At 43.2% G+C, this 19,674-nt stretch overlaps 1 protein-coding gene across 4 annotated transcripts in view; it reads right to left on the minus strand.

Annotated features, from left to right (window-relative positions):
* Nucleotides 1-2,792: 2,792 nt before the first annotated feature.
* Nucleotides 2,793-19,674, minus strand: part of NPR3 (natriuretic peptide receptor 3) — a gene marked incomplete at its 3' end in the record, with an annotated part of 65,132 nt that continues 48,250 nt past the window's right edge. For 2 of the 4 annotated variants that reach the window (XM_079701917.1, XM_079701915.1), the window contains exons 4-8: nucleotides 13,709-13,844; nucleotides 8,004-8,098; nucleotides 5,532-5,667; nucleotides 3,915-3,999; nucleotides 2,793-2,904 (exon numbers count right to left, since the gene is read on the minus strand). In XM_079701917.1, the coding sequence (XP_079558043.1) occupies nucleotides 2,793-2,904; nucleotides 3,915-3,999; nucleotides 5,532-5,667; nucleotides 8,004-8,098; nucleotides 13,709-13,844 (564 nt within the window). Of the gene's footprint in view, nucleotides 2,905-3,914; nucleotides 4,003-5,531; nucleotides 5,668-8,003; nucleotides 8,099-13,708; nucleotides 13,845-19,674 lie in introns of all 4 variants that reach the window. The other 2 variants (XM_079701916.1, XM_079701914.1) reach the window with 1 other exon arrangement.

A 19,674-nucleotide genomic window follows, 5' to 3' on the forward strand; every position in this document is an offset into this window, starting at 1 on the left:
CACTTTTAGCAAAGGTTTCCCAACTTAAGGGAGCTTTCAGAACTTAATAGAGTTTTGTAACTCATGTGACAATTTCAAGGAAGAAAGGATAGCAAACAGACATGTAAATAAACAATCTTAAGAACACTAGAATCGCTTTAAGATTGGAAGAGAATGGTATTCAAATATCAGAAACCTTATGATTTGCTCTACCATTTTTTTTTTTTTGAGGTATGCGGGCCTCTCACTGTTGTGGCCTCTCCTGTTGCAGAGCACAGGCTCCGGACGCGCAGGCCCAGCGGCCATGGCTCATGGGCCCAGCCGCTCCTCGGCATGTGGGATCCTCCCAGACCGGGGCACGAACCTGTGTCCCCCGCATCGGCAGGAGGACTCTCAACCACTGCGCCACCAGAGAAGCCCTGCTCTACCATTTTTAGAAGACTAAATTCTCACTTAAAATTTTTAATATTTTACCTGGGAATATAATATTAAGTTTAGAACTATTCCTCTACCTGAAGTAGAAATAAAAGACATTTGCTTTAAAAAGATTAGAGTTAACAGCCCCTATATAAATTCTAGAAAGGTTAGAAATATTTCTACCCAAAGACTGCAGCCAGGTAAGAGTGTTTTTTCCCTGTAATAAGCACATAGGCTCAAAATTTTAATGTTTTTTACAAACACAAGATAATAGAGAATGAGTATCTCTAAAATACATGGAAAACATCACTGAAAAACATAAATGAGAGAGAAATAGTCTCTCAACTCACAAAAATAAGATGGATGCAACTCTTCCATTCTGTTTTCACGTTGAGTCCTGAGATGTTATACGCGTCGCTTTCCTGGATTTTACTTCCCAAACTGTCTTCCTGTGTCAGAATTTCTGAAGCTGGCCACTCTTGCCTTCTTTTTCCATCCTGTTTTGAATTCAGCACTTTTTCATTTGCACCCAGCATGGAGAACTACAACATAGTTCCTTGAGTTGATCAGAGTTCATTCTTTTATCATGTTCTCCAACAGCCTGCGTTCCATTTTTAAGCAATAGAGGGGGAATGTGCCTCACGCAGAAATAATCCATTCACTTTGACTGGTTGAAGTACGAGTGGTGGATGCCTCCAGGGAAGCAAGCTCAGGCCAACTTCCAGGACACACGGCTCTCACTCGCCCTGCCTCATCTCCACCATTACTAGTGTGAGCCACAGCCTCCATCACTACCTAGGAATTGCTCCAATTCCGGTATTCCCCTATTTTCTTAAACTGCCCTATTTTCCTCCTATAGATGGTCTTTTCCAGACATTAAGATAATTTTTAAAACTATTTTCCAGCTGCTCAAAACATTATTGAGGAAAGACCTTTGTGACGTCATGATAAGATGGTACACTGATCTGGCAACTTCCCATTCTTCCCTCACTGTCTATTTTCTCCACAAATTATACATGAAAACGGCAACCTGAGTTTAAACCCATGAGCAGAGTACTAGGCACAAAGTAGGGATTTGGTATATACTTATTCAACCCTGTCCAAATTCCTCATATCCCCACTCCTGTTACATGGGTTATTAGTGGATGACTGCAAGCCTCTCTGGAGTTTACTAAAAGGGAAGATAGTAGCTATTTAGATTCCCTCTTTTAACCAAAATCATCATTGTGAATTTTGGCAAAATGTCATTTATTAAATGTATCGTTTCTGTGCTACTGTCAAGTTCTAACTCTATAAAGTTCTTCTTGAGAAAAAAAAAAGACTGCCTCCCTTTTATAAAACCTGACTTAATTCTATTAAATTTCATCCTTGGTCTTGATACTCATCACTGGCCAGAACTGGAAGGAGTCTATCACTAAAACAAGTTGCATTTAAAACAGGTAACTTGATGTATTCCTGTAGAGTCTATAATCTGAATACATTTCCAGATCTCTGTAATTAAAGCAGCAATTCGTATTGGGCTACAGCCACGGGGAAGAGGAAAACACGGAGAAAAAGAGAAGCATCTTTCATCATTATTGGTTTGTTGTACACTTTACCATGCTTTTAAAATATAAGTGAAATTTAATCTTCAAAATGAAAAAATAGACACATTTTCTAATAGTAAAATATAAGATTAAAATACTTAAAAATAAAGTGTTAGTGTGAAATAGGGCTTTTTTATATTAAAAAATGAAACCTCTTAGATTTGCTTTTCTTGTATAAATCCTCTTAACTTATTAATAGTTGCAACTTTCCAGAGTAGCTTTCATGAGATGCTGAAGGAGGCGGGGGGCAGGGGGGGATTCTTTTTCGAGATATGAAGTCAGGACCTGAATGTATACATCGGACAGAGCAGTTTTCAACTTCAGATCTGTCCACCAGCACTAGACAAAGGAATGATGTATTTCCTACTTTGAGATTTTTCATTACGTTTTCTTCTTCTTGGGGTTAAATTCTTTTCAAGAATATTCTACTTGTAAAAATTATTTTATTCTAGCTATAAAACATTTCATTTAAGAAAAACACATTTTATAGCCTTGCATAAAATCCCCACAAAAGCCATCAAGATATGGAGACATCAGACCTTCAAAACATAAATCTGATCATGTGCCCTTGAAAAAGTATGAACATTTAACAAAGTGACGTTATATTCTTATATTTGTTTGTCATGAGATGAAAGGCCGGGAGGCAGATGGCAATTAATAACAGTTCCTGAGCTTCTGAAGAAATTTTACAACGAAATGACTAACTGCTTAAAAGACTGAGTTTTTCAAGAGCGCCCCTTCTGTTCCATTGATGTCTTTCATCCCATTTATCTCCTTAAAAAATCTCAAGCCAAAAGAATAGGCTTCCTTTTAAGCCACCGAAAAATGGGATCTGATGGAATCTTCCCGTAACTCCCGATGTTTTCCAACGTTGCTTTCTTCTTGCTGGTTTCGCCTCTCAATGGTTATTCTGTATTTTTTCCTGGGTAAAGGGAAAGTGAATGTAGTAATAAAACCTCGCTTGGCTACAAAATACTATGGTTTCTCTTACAAAGAATGCCCTCAAGGGACATCTGGGTTTGGGTTAATAAATGAGAAGTGACACAATATGAAACCCTGGTCAAAGATTAAAGTAGTGTGCCCTAAGGCATTGTGCCCTTATTCAAGGAGGAAAATTGGCCTGCTTTCCCAGATGCCATAAAACAAGCCTTCCCCTTCTTCCCTGGGTGCCTCGTGGGTTAAGTCTTGTCTATTCTGCCACAGAAGCTCTCCCCAGCTCCCAGGATATGCCCTAGATAAAGATCAGATGAAGCGTACAGGAATACAATTGTCCCCACAAAGAGTCACATACACCTGGAGTTTCAGTTCCATACAGAAATGAAAAAACTCATGGTCCGCTGACTTAAGAATAAGCCACAAACTCAACCACCAAAGACTGCAAAGGAATGAACAGGTCTCAAGATGCGAAACTATTGGCATCTTGAACACACATAAATATTACAACTTTACAAGACTCGGGGCTTAACCACAGTGGTCACTAAGCATGTGGGTTCTCAAATACTGAGCACAGACGTCCTGAGAACATAGGCTGCTTGGAGCCACTACGTCCTCTACAGAGGGTGAGCCCAGCACCTGTTTCTAAACTGGAGGAAGCCAGAGACTGGGGAAGTTGATTCTCCCTTTGTCCAGATTCCCTCTCCACTTTCGCATGTGGTGGGTGGTAGGAATGGGGTCAGAATATTTGTGAGCCAAGGACAGCATTGGCTCTGTGGCCCATAGGGGGAGGCAATAGAAACCCTGACCCACTGCCTGGTATGCTAACCCACTGACCATCAAACCAGCGTCACACCAAAGGAATGGCTCAGTTCTTCTCACCACATGCTTTTTGGGTAAGAGCAAGAGAGGCACAGGTCACAAGGAGGATCGTTCAAAGGCAAGTGGCAAAGGCAATAAAGGGGAGTGAATTTTAAAACTTTATAAAGTGGTCCTAACCTGAAAAAGTAGAAGGCCATTAGCAAACCAGCTCCTAGTAAGGCTCCCACAACAATTCCTGTCACCGCTGACTCTTCTAGGCCACCTGCTTGAAAAAGAAACAGAGATAATCTGAGTTCATGTTGAGAAATAGCTAGAAATACCTCATTCTGACGTTTCAGTCATTGAAAACTTTCATTCATTGGAAGATGTTTCTCAATTTCCCACTTGGGGCAAATTTTCCAATTTTCCTTTCTTTTTGAGAACTATTTTCTAGGGTATCCTGTTCATTGTTGTGGCAGTGGTGGTTGTGGTTTGGTTTTGGGTTTTGGGGTTTTTTACCAAGTGCAAAGCTCAAAAAGCACTTAAGAAAATCCTAGATGAATGACTGTTACAAAAAAAAGAAAGTGAGCACAGTGGGAATAAAGCAAGTTCAAGGAGGAATTGAAGAAAACTGGAAACTGAAGTTTTCAGATCTAGCCACACTCTTGAGATTACAGTCAGAGAAGACAACCATGCGGACCATGGGACTGAGCCAGCTCTTCTCATTTTCAGTGTCACTTGGATGGTGACACTTCCAAGTGCTGGAAGATTTGGTGAGAAAATTCATTGGGTCAATGTTCTGTTTTTAGATGTTCTCTCACCAAAGCCAGAGTTTCATGTCAAAATGTCTTATATAACTTTGTGAAAATGTAACAGTTTGAAACAATCAAGTTCAGTAGTGTCCCAGTTATTATATAAAAATGATAAATAGCTAGCTTGTGTAGAAAGAGTTTAGGACACAGTCTTATATGCATTCGTATTTAATCCTCAAAGCAGTCCTAAGAGTGGGATACATTTCTTTCGTTTTACATATGAGAAAACTGAGGCTTAAAGAAATGGAAGGAATGCTCCTGGGTTCACAAAACCAGTAAGTGACAACTGTGGGATTCCAAATCCAGGCCCAATAACTCCAGAGACTGTGTTCTTAACATATTTCTGCCTTATGCCTTCCCGTAATTATTGCATATACACAAACACCTCACAGGTTAAAGACTGTTCCCAAGACATAAGGAGCACACATACATTAGCCTAAAGTGAACAAGTTCCCTGAAAGGTCAATACTCACTTTGCCCTCCCTCAATAGTTTATCAAAGGGTCTCGCTAAAGCAATGATTTCCAACCATTTTCCTACTTTTAAGCTCCTTATGAGACCCTCCACTTGCTTCTATGTTTATGACAAGGCTGCTCATAAATAACAGATTTCACACTTATTTGCCAATTTGTAAATTTTCAGGTGCCTAAGGGACACTGGTTCTGAGGGATAAGAGGATAAATACAAACTTTGAAACAAGGGATGAATAAGTGAGTGACATTTAGTATTTGATATTTTAATCTTCCCTAAAAGTGTAAACCTCAAATACTAAGAAATTATAGTAAGAGATGTAAAAATAGGGAGATGCCTTCTACCATTTTGGAAAAGAATAGAAGGGAAGAAGGACCTAGAAGCCTCTGCTGAAGGCAGATGCCAGTTTGTGAATTGTTCCCACGGGTTTTACCACATCAGAAACAGTAATCTGCACTTTCAGGGCATGGCCCCTGCATTATACTGATACCATAGGTGATGAAACACAGAGCGAATTAAGTCTCTAAACTTACATGCTTTGCAAGGAGAGCTGTTTGTGTGCTCCACCATTCTGGTTTCATCTATTCTCAGCTTTAAAGGTCCCCAAGGATATTTGACATTCGGCCGCATTTCAAAACGACCTTCTTTTCCAAAGTAATCACCAATAACCTATATAAAGGCAAAAAATATATACATATACACACTGAAAGGTCAAAGTTATCTGGTTCCAAAGGAGGCACAGAGTGGGCTCCTCTGTCCTTCACACTGACTACAATGGTGTGTTTCTGAGGACTTTGTAGGTCAAGATTTGCAGGCGCCAACAGCGCTCTTAAGGTGAGCATAATTTATGGAGAGCGGGCTCCCAATGGCAGGGAAGGTGGTTATACAGAAAGCAATAAGCTGGGAAGGCATGGCTTTTCCCCTGCTCACGGGAGAGGGTGCTGCTTCTCCCACCTGCCACAGAGCAGCCCACGTGGTCAGCCATCTGTCAGGCCCAAGTTCCTTTCAGGGGTGAGTGAAGTCAGGACCCATCTTACGGGTCCCAGGCTAAGTGGGCCTCACACCACTCAATTAGCTTGGCATATAATTCAAGCATTACAGAGTGTCTTTAGGAACTTCCCACTTCACCCTCCTTTGGTTGCAAAACTATTCCCCATCCTGACTTCGGGGATTAACGTTCTCCTCTCTGATGAATTTACCCTATTCACACCCCACCTCCAAGCTGAACTCCTTTTCAATTAGTTCCTGTGGACCCTGAAAAAAATCAGTATTCTTTTATGGGTCAGTTCAAGGTTCACTCTCAGTTTCGGGTTCAACAGCCGTTTCATCAGCTCCCTGAGCCCTGACCTGGAAGTACCTTCGCACCCAGGTTCTCGGGATCCGTTTCCCTTTTGTCTGGGCACCGGCACCTGCTCCTGAGCGGCCTGTGACACTCCCTCCCCCTCTCTCTCCTGAAGGAGGCCCAGCAAGCTCTCATAGGCCATTTCATGTCAGAATGAAAAGAATTCTAGATAACAGGGAGATCAGCTCGGTGCTTTGTGACCGCCTGGAGGGGTGGGATGGGGAGGGTGGGAGGGAGGGAGACGCAAGAGGGAAGGGATGTGGGAACAGATGTGTATGTATGACTGATTCACTTTGATATAAAGCAGAAACTAAGAAAATAAATAAATAAATAATAAGAAAAGAATTCTAGATAATCACCAAACTAACAATCACTGGCATGTACTGAGCACATACCAAGTACTTTACACACATGCGCTCCTGAATCCTCACCACAGCCCTATCTATAATAGACCGTTACTATCCACCTTTTATAGAGGGGGACACTCGAATATACACGAGACCCAGACCATCGAAGAGTAAAAAAACGTGCTGTAAATGCAGCAAGTGCGGGTCCTGCCGGCTCAGCCCCTCCCACAAAGGCCAAGTATGTGTGGACTGAGGGAAGAAGAGCCAGTCCTTTATGCAGGGTCGCATGAAGTGTGACAGGAGCATCAACTCTGGGTGAGAGCCTTCAGAGAAGCAGAGAGGGAGCCGCATTACGTGACCTGAAACACTGCATATTCCGATAATCTTTATTTATATATTTATCATGTAAAGTTTATATAGTACTTTTCTAGGTTCCATTTTATCTGGTGCTCATGATCGTCATGTGAGATCAGCAAGGGAGAGATTATGATTTCTTCATTACAGCCGAGGGAGCTGAGGCAAAGAGCTTGCACCCCAGGAAGTGTCAGAAACTCCTCTTTGTGTCCAGGGCACCCTTTTCTCTTCGTGATGCTATCCTGAAACTCCATCATCTTTTACTTTATTTATTATTTATTTATTTATTTATTTTACATCTTTATTGGAGTATAATTGCTTTACAATGGTGTGTTAGTTTCTGCTTTATAACAAAGTGAATCAGTTATACATACACATATGTTCCCATATCTCTTCCCTCTTGCCTCTCCCTCCCTCCCACCCTCCCTATCCCACCCCTCTAGGTGGTCACAAAGCACCGAGCTGATCTCCCTGTGCTATGCGGCTGCTTCCCACTAGCTATCTATTTTACGTTTGGTAGTGTATATATGTCCATGCCACTCTCTCGCTTTGTCACAGCTTACCCTTCCTCCATCATCTTTTGAAATACTAATGCATGTCCAGTTTGTACCCAGCCCCGCCAAAAACAATTTTTTTTTCAAATTTTTAGGGAGGAAGTAAATACACAATTTCACTTTACGTCTCTCAGCTGATGATGCTGTCCTGCATCTTAGGACTGAGGTGTGATTCTTGGCCACTTGAAAGGTAGGATTGCCCCACTTAGGATAAACGTGGAACCATTTCCTGAACTCTTCCCTGATACCCTCAACCAGAAGGAAGCCCTCTCTTGGAAACTCCCTGTGTGCAGCTCATTTTTATTTGGAGGCTGCTTTGGGGGCAGTTATTTGGACACCAGGACAAATACATTCCCTGGAATCTCAACAAGCAGAGGAGCGGCTGGGGCAGCAGTCCTGTTTGCTCACCTCCTGGGTACCCGCCTCCGTGTCGGTCATGGCAATCACGGAGAAATCCCCGTACCGGTCTCCGCTGGCATCTATGGACACCTGCCCGGCAATACCTGGAGGATGAGATGTAAAGAACTCCAGTTGGTTACTTAAAATGCCTCTGTCCGCCAACAAAAACAAGAAAATGAATTGACAGGACTTTTTTAAACAAACTCATGCCACAGGGAATCTCATCAAACTCGGAGCATTTTTGTTGGCATTTGAAAAGACATTGTAATTTCATCTGTGTCTGCATTCCTAAATTCTTAACATTTCTCCATTTAAAAATGAAAAGAAAAAGAAACAAATGACCTTCTTTGGGGAATATGTTAAAGAAAAAAAAAAAGATTAAGCCTAATCCTGAAAGCAGTATGCTTATCCCGGAGTTTTGTATTAAGTTTTTAAAAAAATGCAGAGCGAGAAGTGGAGTTGTAGTACAGTTCCTAGACTTGTCATGGGTTCACATTATCACTGGGCAAACATTATAAAAGAAAACCCATTCCAGGCCCAGGACTCAGTGAATGTGCTTGCCTATGGGCTCCTTGGACGCCCAGGAGAGCAAAGGGCCTGCTTCGCAGGTCATGGGAGCCAAGGGCAAAGATGAGCTAGTTTTATCGCACTTGTGTTCATTCATTCATTGTTTTGGGGGTTTTGTTTCTGTCTTCCAGTTTAATGGAGATGTAGCTGACATATCTCACTGTGTGAGTTTCAAGTGTACAGCATAAAGGTTTGACTTACAGATACTGTGAAATGAGTTTGACATTCATCATCTCATATAGATACAATAAAGCATTCCTTGTTTATCCAGTGATAACTAGGGGCTGAATTTAATGCTGAGGCAAAGATGATCTGGACACAGTGTCTGCTCAAGAGAGAGGCAGCCTGGACAAGGGGTTTATTTTGGTGGTGCTGGAATCCAACTGCCTGCATCTGAATCCCAGCTTTCACATTTCCTAGCCTATGACCTTGGGCAAGGATTTAGCCCACTGAGCCTCAGTCTCCAGGACTGTAAAAGAGGCATAGTAGTAGCTCCCTGCCAAGAGGCTGCTGAAAAGATTAAGTGAGCTAAAATAGGTAAAGTACTTTCAATATGGGTTTAAGAGAAGTCGGTGGTTTTCTTCTTTTGTTATTACTTCTATCGCTATGCCTGGAATCTGGGAGAGGACATTCTGACTATGCCCACACCACTCAGAGGAGGAGCTGGCACATCTAGTTGGAGACTCCTGGGGGACTCAGTAAAAGAGCAGGTCTTTTATAGGAATGTTGGTGAAGCCTCTGATTCAGACAAGCAGCCAGCAGAGTGTGGGAGTGTTCTAGGCAGAAAGGCAGCCCTGTTAGTATTTGCAAAGACACAAAAGCTGAAAGGAACCCAAGGGATGGTGAGGTTTTGGGTGAGGTGGCCCATGTGTATGGAAGGGAACAGTGAGATGTAAAGCTGGAACAGCTGGAACAGGGTGGCCAGAGCATGGAGGGCCTTGAGTGCCACACAAAGGATTTGGATTTACTTTGGTGAGCAATGGTGGCTTACAGCAGCTAATCAATAAAAGCAAATATGTATATAATATTAGTTGATATTAAATATGTCTATATTGCAACTTTCATTAACTAAGAGAATTTATATGTCAGCCACATTCTAAGTATTTGTTTTCTTTCAATTTAAACTGTTGCAAAGTTCAGTGTAATTCTTAATTGACACCTCTACCGATGTGGTTCTCTCCGGAAGTAAAATGAATGTCTGGGTAAAGGGATCCCAAGGGAGAGCTCCATCCTCTAGTGTGGTTTGGAGAGGGCAAGTGTTTGGGTTTACTGTCCTCTGGGTTGCTGTTTGAAGGCCCACTGATTTTTCCAGACTTTGGTCTACTTTGCCGGAAACAGAATGGAGCTACTATTCATCTTGATTTCTTTGTCTTCTTAACATAGACTGATTACAAAGGATACACCTATCTCAAGCTAGCTTATCCTTGACAGTCTATACAACTTTTAAGTAATTAATGTCATTTAAATATATATACATTTATCTGCAAACCTATTGGCTGTCCAAAACCATATGCCGTTCTGTTCAGAGGTGTTTATGATGGTGTGTTCTGCTGCGTGTTTTGCAGAGTATTTTATAAGGCAAGGTGGCCCTAGTAATCCAAGACCTCATTACACTTTAAGCTATTACAATTCTCCCAAGAAATGGGGTGTGAACCCTCAGGGTGGCCAATTATCAAGTGAGACTTCACCTGAGAGTATTGTACATAAGGTGAGATCGTCAGGCTGACAGCAGAATTTTCCTGTACATAAATAATGAGACTTTCCACCCTCATTTCTATTGGCCTGTAGCAGAGCTCAAGGTTTGAGCCACAGTCCTATTTACCTTGTCACTCTGACCTCTCACACAGAGAGGAAATTCAGCTTCTTCCCAGGCATTTATTGAAAGCCTTGAGATTTGGTCATAGGTTTAACCGTAATGAAATCCAAATCTGTCAAATAACGTCCAGAGTATTTTTCCCTTGACAACTTTATGGTCACTTACAGTGACCATTAAAATTTAAATTGTTTTTAATTTTAGAACAGTTGGGGATTTTTTTTATAGTTCTTTTGGGGGCTACCCTCAGATTGATCATTGTTTAGCAAATAAAATGGGCTCTTCAAACACTTCAAGGTCAAAACTTACCTTGGCTTCAATTATCTTTACATTTGGACAAATGAGATTCTACGTTTAGACTGAACTATACAGTTGATTGTTTTGGGACTCATTTCATATTGCCTGTGTAGACCCAGCCCTAGAATGGAAGTATCAGGTTGGCCTATGGGAAAATTTAGTCCATGTCCTCTAAACAACACTGAGTTCCAGCCATTGTGGGCACCTGCCCTTCCCTTAACAACCTCCCTCAGATGACCAAGAGCAAATGACTACATCGTGTAGTGAAGAGTAACTAGGAACAGGATGTGGCCTACCAAGGTCATGTCCACATATGCCGGTTTCTTAGTGCACAGGACACACAACTTCTGGGAAATTTGACTCAGTCCTAATATGCCCCCTGACTTATCCTATTGGATTCCAACTCCTCAGCTGAAGCAGTCAGAGGTTGAGCAAGATAATCCTGGAGGCTTATTTTATTTATTCATGTCCTACCATCTGTCCAAAGTTAAAGCAGATGTCACTCTAGTTTTGAGTAAGATGTGGCATCCACTGAAACCACCAAGGAGAAATGAAATCCACCAAATGTCACCATAGCTGTTGCCCAGACAACTTTTGCTGGAACTTGACCTCTCTGTACCATCCTACCCTTTCTAATAACCAAGGGCAAGACGAGGCAGTGGAGTGGATGGGAGTCCCAAGGGAAAAAAAAATATGTGCCCCAAATCTAGCCTTGATAAATACATATAGGCATAGCCCCAGTGCATTAAAGGGCTCAAAGGATGAGTTGGCATGATGCAGAACTGAAAGGGTCTTTGTCAGTCATCAGCTAGTCCAACCCCCTTAGTACTGGTGACAAAGAAGAAGTCCAAAGGACTGAGGTCACAGCCAGTGGCTAGGTTGTGGGTTTCCTGACCTCTGGTCAGTGACCTGTATGGCAGTGGTCCTCAGATGATACCCACCAGAATACTACAGCTTATTTTCCTCAGCCCCCAGAAAGCCCCCATCTAAAAAAGACTCAATACAGATCCTGACCCTCGACACCCTCTGGTGGCTTTCCATCTCACTCAGGTGGAAACTCAAGGTCCTCAGTGCAGCTTCCAGGCCCACAGGATCTGGACGCACTACCTCTGACTCTGGCTACCATCACACTGCGGCTCACATACTACTGCAGCCACACCGGCCTCCTTGCTCTTACGGGGGCCCTCAGCACTCTCCAGATACACTCAGGGTCTCTGCGTTTGCTGCTGCCTCTGGAATATTCTCTCTTAAACATCTACATAATTTCTTTCACTACTCTGAGGTCTCTACTCAACCACCGCTTATCAGAAAGACCTTCCCGGACAACTCTATTTAAATTAGCAGTCCTACCACACCCCTCCCTTCACTTTCCAGTTCCCTAACCTGCTTTACTTTATAGCCCCTGAAGTGGTGTATTTATTCATTTATCACCAGTTCCCCCTACTACCATGGAGCTCAGTTGATTGCAGGGAATTTCTTTTTTCTTTTTTTTTTTTTTTTTTTTGCGGTATGCGGGCCTCTCACTGTTGTGGCCTCTCCCGTTGCGGAGCACAGGTTCCGGACGCGCAGGCCCAGCGGCCATGGCTCACGGGACCTGCCGCTCTGCGGCATGTGGGATCCTCCCGGGCCGGGGCACGAACCCGCGTCCCCTGCATCGGCAGGCAGACTCCCAACCACTGCGCCACCAGGGAAGCCCAGGAATTTCTTTAGTTCACTGCTGAATCCTCAGCACCTTGACCGGTGCCTGGCACATAGTAAGTGCTCAAGAATATCTGATGAATGAGTGAATGAGTGAATATGAAGTTGCTATCCGCAGGGCTCCAGCAGCTGGATCATTCTCATACTGAGTCTTATGTTCATTTTTTTTTTGACTGATGGGGAGGTGAGAGGAAACTAGCCTTCCACATGCTGTTAACAAGAATATGGACTGGTAGACCTTTCTGGAAGATATTTGGCAATACCTAATGCACTTTAAAAGGTACCAACATACTTTTGGACCCAGATAGGCCATGACTAAGAATGTTCCCTATTGGATGTACTCACAAAAATTCATCAAGATGTGTAAGATCATAATAGCATTTTGCATAATAGCAAAAACTGTAAACAACTGAAGTGCCCATCAATAGGAGACTGGTTAAAGAAATACTTGTACAGCCAAACAGTGGAAAAATATGGAACCATCATTTAAAAATGTGCTGAATCTATGAGCGCTCATATGGAAAATTCTTCTCCTTGACATACAAGTGAAAAAGCTAAGATGAGGAATGGCATTCATAGTATGACCCTTTTGTGTAAATTTTTTAGATAAGATATACAAATGCATATGTGCTGGCAGAAGGCATAAAATATTTTTAGGCTGAATCATAGGAAATTGTTAATAGTGATTACACTGGGGACAGGGAACTAGGGTGTGAAGGGAAAACTTTCACTTTTCATTTTGTACATTTTTGTAGCATTCAAATTTTCCAGCCAAGAATGGTCTCATTCTTGTACAATGTTTAAATGTCAACAGAGATTGCTTGAGTGATGAGAGGATGAGCCATTTTTTTGTTGTTGTTGTCCTTATACTTCTCTGTTCTTAAGCAGCAGCTCGTATTCAACATTTTAAAAAGTAAAATATAAGCAGAGAGCTCAAATGGACCTCCTTATCATCTCAAAGCCCCCAGTTTTGAACAGAGGAATGTATATCTGGGATTATTCCTTTTAAAACTGATCACAGAACTCTTCACAAACTATTTGTTGTGAATGAGGCTTGTGATTAATTTTAAGAAGCCTAGAGTTGTCATCTAGTAATCAGGAGACAAGGCAATTCCTATTTCAGTGGGACTCTTTCAAAGCACTTTCACAAGCTTTATCTCATTTAATTTTCACAACAAGCCTGTGGAGTGGGTTGATTTTGACTTCTTATCCTTTTTCTACAGCTGAGAAAAGTAAGACACTGGCAAGGTCCCAAAGTTGTAAGAGAGAAAAACAGAACCAGGAAAGAAGCAGCTTGATCAGCTGCAGAGTGTTGTTGCCTTGTAGACTGAAACCTCACCTTCAAATGTTCTGTTCCAAGTCTGCTGGATAATTTTCCCTCCATCCTTCTTACTGTAACCAGCTCTGAGTACTTCATGTAAAGCCAGGACGTAGAGGAGGATGGCATCATGGAATCCTTCAACAAACATGTTAACCTGGAAAGGAAAGCCCAGCTGGGTGAGCCCAGACAACAAATGACTCACATTCGGGAATAATGTGGGCAAATCCAAGTGGTTAACAAGTTAGACTCGAGGCCCATAAGCGATGGCAGAGGTGTGCAAAAGAGTAGCTAACAAGACTCATGCCACAATTTTCCTGGCACTGGCTTAGTCAGGAAAACCCTTCCCCCGTTTGGGAGTTTGGAGAGCAGACAAGATATTACAGAAGTCAAGAACATTGTACCTGTGGGCCAGGTTAAGTATTCCAGGTGCATCAGCCTTTGCCCATAGATGCCTCTGCACACGTGCCCTCCTTCTTCCCACATCTGCTCTCTACCTCAAGCCAGCTAGAGTCCAACCTTCCCCCTGAGCTCTTCTCCATCTTCACCAGCCCCTGTGATCTCCATGCTCTGAATGTGGAGCATGGCTAGAAAAGCAGTAGGGATCCATTCATTCATATTCAAATACTACTGAACGCCTAGTAGAGCGCAAAGGGGGCAAAGAGGAATGGACGACGCCATCCCTGCCTGCCCAGCATTTCTGTCCTCTCCTCTTCCAGCATCAACATCTCAGTTTCTCTTTCCAATTTGTGTTCTGAGTAGTTCCAGGGCATCTGACCACTCCCTACCTCCAGTCCCTGCCAGGCTCCAAGGACAAGAATGGAAACAGGCCATTGGTTTATCTCAGTTGAGTCCTGGCTCAAGTAAGATAGCCCTTGCGCTCAGAAACATAACAACTTCATGTGAAATTGGAGAAGTCACTTAATCCTTCTGAGCCTTGTGTCCTATAAGCACCATTTGGCAAGTTCTGATACCACATTTAAACCCACTGTAACATTCATTGAACATGAACTGAGCAAATACAATCTTGAAACACTTAGTAGCTTATAGATTAGGTATAAGAGTACCCCCAAATTCCAGCCTTCTTATTTCAGAAGAAAGCATCAAGAATGGAATTCCATGCAGCAGAGTTAATTGGGCATCCCACAGACAACCACGGTGAGGCATTGAGAGAGGCATTCCTGCCCCAGTCCTAGAAAGAGACCCCGGAGGAAGAGAGCCACCTGGTTCAAATACACAAACATTCACAGAAGACATGGCTCAACGTCCAGTTCTTCTTGGCCTCATCCCACCCTGAAGGACAATAAGTCCTGTTTGCATCAGAGGAGCGAATATTTTGGAATTGCCAAAGCCTAGTGCTGAGAGGCAGGCTAGAATAATGGTTAAAGAGCCTGGGCTCGCTACCCAGCTCTGCCACTTCCTGGCTGTGTTTTTGCACCACTCCGGGTCTCAGTTTTCCCCATCTGGAAAATGAGGAAAATATTTGTGCCTATCTCAAGGGGTTGCTGTCATGTTTAAGTGAACTAATAGATGTAAAATATGTAAAAGTCAGCACTCTCTGTTAGCTTTTGTTGTTATTGTCTAGAGACAGAGAATTATAAACTTAGGAATCCTGCTTAGCTTCTAATTCCTAAGAGCAGTGTTCAAAAAATAAGGGATCTGGGCTTCCCTGGTGGTGCAGTGGTTGAGAGTCCACCTGCCGATGCAGGGGACATGGGTTTGTGCCCCGGTCTGGGAAGATCCCACATGCTGCGGAGCGGCTGGGCCCGTGAGCCATGGCCGCTGAGCCTGCGCGTCCGGAGCCTGTGCTCTGCAACGGGAGAGGCCACAACAGTGAGAGGCCCGCGTACAGCAAAAAAAAAAAAAAAGAGGGATCTACTTACTATTACAACATATCTCATTGACCCACTTTACACTTAATGGAAACTAAGCCTCCTTGCTCATGCTTTCATATTCCAAACAGTTCTCTTCCACAAAGTCACGTCCTTAATTCCACCCAACTGCGATGAGTGCAGCCCAAGCTAGTCAATTCCACTGACCCTCTGGGAAAGGCAGAGGACAGAAGAGTATGGTTTACAGGAGACCCCTCAGTTAGCTGCTAGACCCAGAGTCTAATCCTGGCCCTGACATGTTAGTTGATCTCTCTAGTTTTCAATATCCTTATCGACTAAATGGGGGTTTAGTATCTACTCATCTCATAGAGCTCTTCTGGGGATTAAATGAACAAGTGCATGTAAAACATCTAAAACAGTTCTTGGGACTGTGAAAGCAAATGGTAGACATTAGCTCTTACTCTTAGCCATCAAGCTTAAGTCTCAGAGTCATTATTTTTTTAGGCAAAGCAGAATGGTGTAGAAATAAAATCTACTAGTCAAAGATAATTTTCTGCTGATTGTGCTATGCTAATTCAATTTTCCAGGGGAATATGAAATTTTCACTTAGGCCACAAAGTCATCATGGCTTGAGAAAGTAGCATGCTGATGAGTTAGTGAGTTTTAATGAGTGGACTTTAGCTGTGTAACTTAATCCTCAGGCCACAATAAAAACTAATTTTTCAAAAGATCAATCTTCCCTTTGATAATTGTATAAAAACCACCCTGCTACAGAGGGAAGCATCATAGAATCATGGAATATGGGAATCATAAGATGCCTTTGAAAAGCCCTGGTCCGATCCACTCCTTACTTTGAGAACCTGAAGACATCGCTCACCTGCCATCTCCCTGCATTCTGTAAGTGAGAGTTGTTCCATCTATAGTCCTTGTTCTGAGGGAGCCTAAGACGGCCCCTACTTAGACTGTGAAGTACCAACTGCTGGACACCACCTGTCCACCCCTCTCCCTCCTCCTCCTCAAAATCCTAACCCCGGGCTGCCACGCTGCCATTGGCCACCCGAAGCACTGGACACGTGTCCCAGCACCACCCTCTGTCTGGCTCTTGAGCTTCCTTCCTTCTTGATATGCCCTCTGAGCTGCCCCCTCTACAATCAGGATGGGAAGAATAATTATCTGGCTGAAAAACATGAACTTGGATGACTTCTGTCCTAACAGGCTTAATGATAGAAGAGAATAGATAGGCTCTCAATTCATGCCCGCGTCCGAAAACTCATTTTATCTGGGTTTGCAAATGAATCGCAAAATTTACCTTCTTTCCTCTCAAAGTGGCTGTGTCTCCCTCTCCTGCCAAAATTATCAGGAGAGCTGCTGACCCCCACTGAGGTTCACTCACACCCCAGCCCGCTGCAGGGGATGTTTAATAACACCTACCTCATAGGACCTCAAGCCAGAAGCAAAACCCCAGAGGCCCTCTTTTCTCTAAGAGAACATTCTCACATCCACACATGTTTTTTAATGGGAGGAAAGCCCATTAGCACATTATAGACACTGAAAATTGGAAGTGCCAATTTAAAAAAAATGAGGGAGAAAAATAAATCCAGAGTATTAAGTTGTCTTTGGAACACTTTCCGCTGGCCCCCAGGCTGAAAGGAACGAGGTCATCTGGTCCATCCCCCCCGCCTCTGGCCAGAACAACACTGGGACTTCAAAATCCTGCCTGATAGATCAGGCGGTGGTTACTAAAGGAAGAAAACAGCGTTCCCTCTTATGACCGACCTGTTCTAGTAGTAAGCCTCATTTCTAAACGGAAAGCCCTTCCTTACTGTCATTAGCCATGAGTCTTCCTTAAATTCCTAAATGCAGCCATTCCCCTGCTCGATGGCAGAGTTAAGAGAACAAATATAGTTCATGAGCCCTAGGAGTTTCGTCTCCACCAAACAGCACCGCCGCTCCCCACTGGCGCATAGACTCCACACAAGGCAGCTGGTGAAGTCGACCCCCATGAGGGACCAGCTCCAGGATGATAATGATTTGTGCTGTGCATCAAAGTGTCTATAGTTCAAACAAGTTGGAAATCGTTCACCATCTTCCGCTCATTCTGGGGAGTTTGCCCAGAACAAGGAAGCATGCTCTCCCATCATTTCGTCTCAGTTCCCTTGATTTTGTCCTCTGGTGCTGGCCAGTGGCAGCTATTCCACGTAAAAGAAAGCCATTTTTGCCTTTGGCCTTTCTCCCTGATAGCACCTGTCAGCCATGTCTATTTGTTAGTGTGGTTTCTTCTTAATTCTCTATCATGGGAAAAGCTGAATACAAATCTAGTTCTTTTCCAAAGCGGACCCACAGATATAGAGAACAAACCAGTGGCTACCAGTGGGGAGAGGGAAGGAGGGAGGAGCAACATAGGAATAGGGGATTAAGAGGTACAAACAATTAGGTATAAAATAAGCTACAAAGATACATTGTACAATGTGGGGAATATAGCCAGTATTTTATAATAACTATTAATGGCATATAACCTTTAAAAATCATGAACCACTATATTGTACACCAGTAACTTATATAATATTGTACATCAGCTATACTTCAATTTAAAAAAAAAGAAATCTAGTTCTTTTTTAACTGAGCATAAAGAGTTGCCATTCCTGACATGGCTCCTATCTGTGACAGTGAGCAGAGTCTTTCTCATTTCTCTTTGGGGAGACAAATTCATAGGTGAATTCCTCAATGCCTGTGCTCCAAACAAGACAGCAGAGAATGCTACATGCCTCAGCTGTTCTTGTAAAGTGAGAGTGGACAACCCAGCAGTAATCTCGCTCCCAGGGTCGTCTGGATATCTGAGAAAGCCTGTAAAGCTCTCAGATGGAGACTAGTGGGAGAAAGCTACCAAAGTTAAGCACAAGGCTAGGCTATCCCAGGGCTTCGCTTGTAGTATTCACATGTACTCAAGCATATCGTAAGGTGGTTCTGTCTTTCTCACCACAAACCAACAGTTCCAAATGCAAATCAGGAAAGCAGAGGGTTTGGGGCAGTGTTTCTTAAGAGTCTTTTGAAAAGACATGACCCTTAACGTCCCCATCAGTTAAAGGGGAGATCAGGGACAAGGACATTTTGATGGCAGGCAGATAAGAGGAGAGATGGTCCAGGACCTTCCTCTCCCTATCACAGCAGAAACAGTGGCAGCTTCATCTTGAATTATTAGTAATAAGACCCTGAAAATGAACCTTGTCCTGCCCTCCTAGGCCACTGCAGATGGTAGACACAGAAGAAAGTGGCCTGGCCATGCTGCATGGGGAGGCCGAAGGTTAGAGGACATGCATTTGATGAACACTGCACACATGACCTCCATACAATAAAAATATAGATCCTATTTGTTTTCATTCCATTTTCTTTTGAATCATAAAATTTTAAATCTACAATATAGAGTAACAACAGCAGGAACTTCCATAAATCAAGTGATATCACCAATTCAACATCAAAATAGGTGTTCTCACTCTTATTGGCATACACCCCAATGTCTGCTCTTCTATACTGGGCCTGCCTTCATGGAATTCACACTTGGTCACTTGCTGACTTAGTTTAGCCTTGAGGAAAGTGAAGTTGAAAACTTTTACCCTTATCCTAATAACTCCGAGGAAATGCAAAGGGCAAGTGTCTTACCAACAGTCAGGCAGCAGCCCTGGGAGAGAGCCAGGGTCCAGCCCTGTGCTTGGCCGAAGAATTGCCATATTGTCTGGCAGACTTCTTTGGGGTGGGGATAGGCCCTATGTTGCCCAAATGACTGTCTCCATCCCAGGCTTAGCCCTGCCCCTATAGTAATGCCCTAGACTGGGAAACTAACTTGGGTCTCCTAGCCTAAAGTGTGGCTGCCTACACAAAGAAGCAGATTTTTTTCTCTCTCTCATCACCTAAAACAAAATGGATCATTAAACAAAAGCAGTCCTGGGAAGATCATTAAGTCAAGTTCTGACCCCTCAGGTGTCTCCCACGCTACCACAATCGGCTGCCCTTCTAATGACGGGGACAGCAGTGCAGGCTGCACACAGGTGTCACGGTGCCGGTAGACAGCATCCACTTACATGAGGCAACCTCAGCCAGGAGAGCCGCCCTGAGAAACGAGGTGGAGGAGTACTCTGTGGAACTGGACTCCTGGAATTA

The sequence above is a fragment of the Hyperoodon ampullatus genome (assembly GCF_949752795.1).
Source record: "Hyperoodon ampullatus genome assembly, chromosome: 4".
NCBI classification, from domain to species: domain Eukaryota; kingdom Metazoa; phylum Chordata; class Mammalia; order Artiodactyla; family Ziphiidae; genus Hyperoodon; species Hyperoodon ampullatus.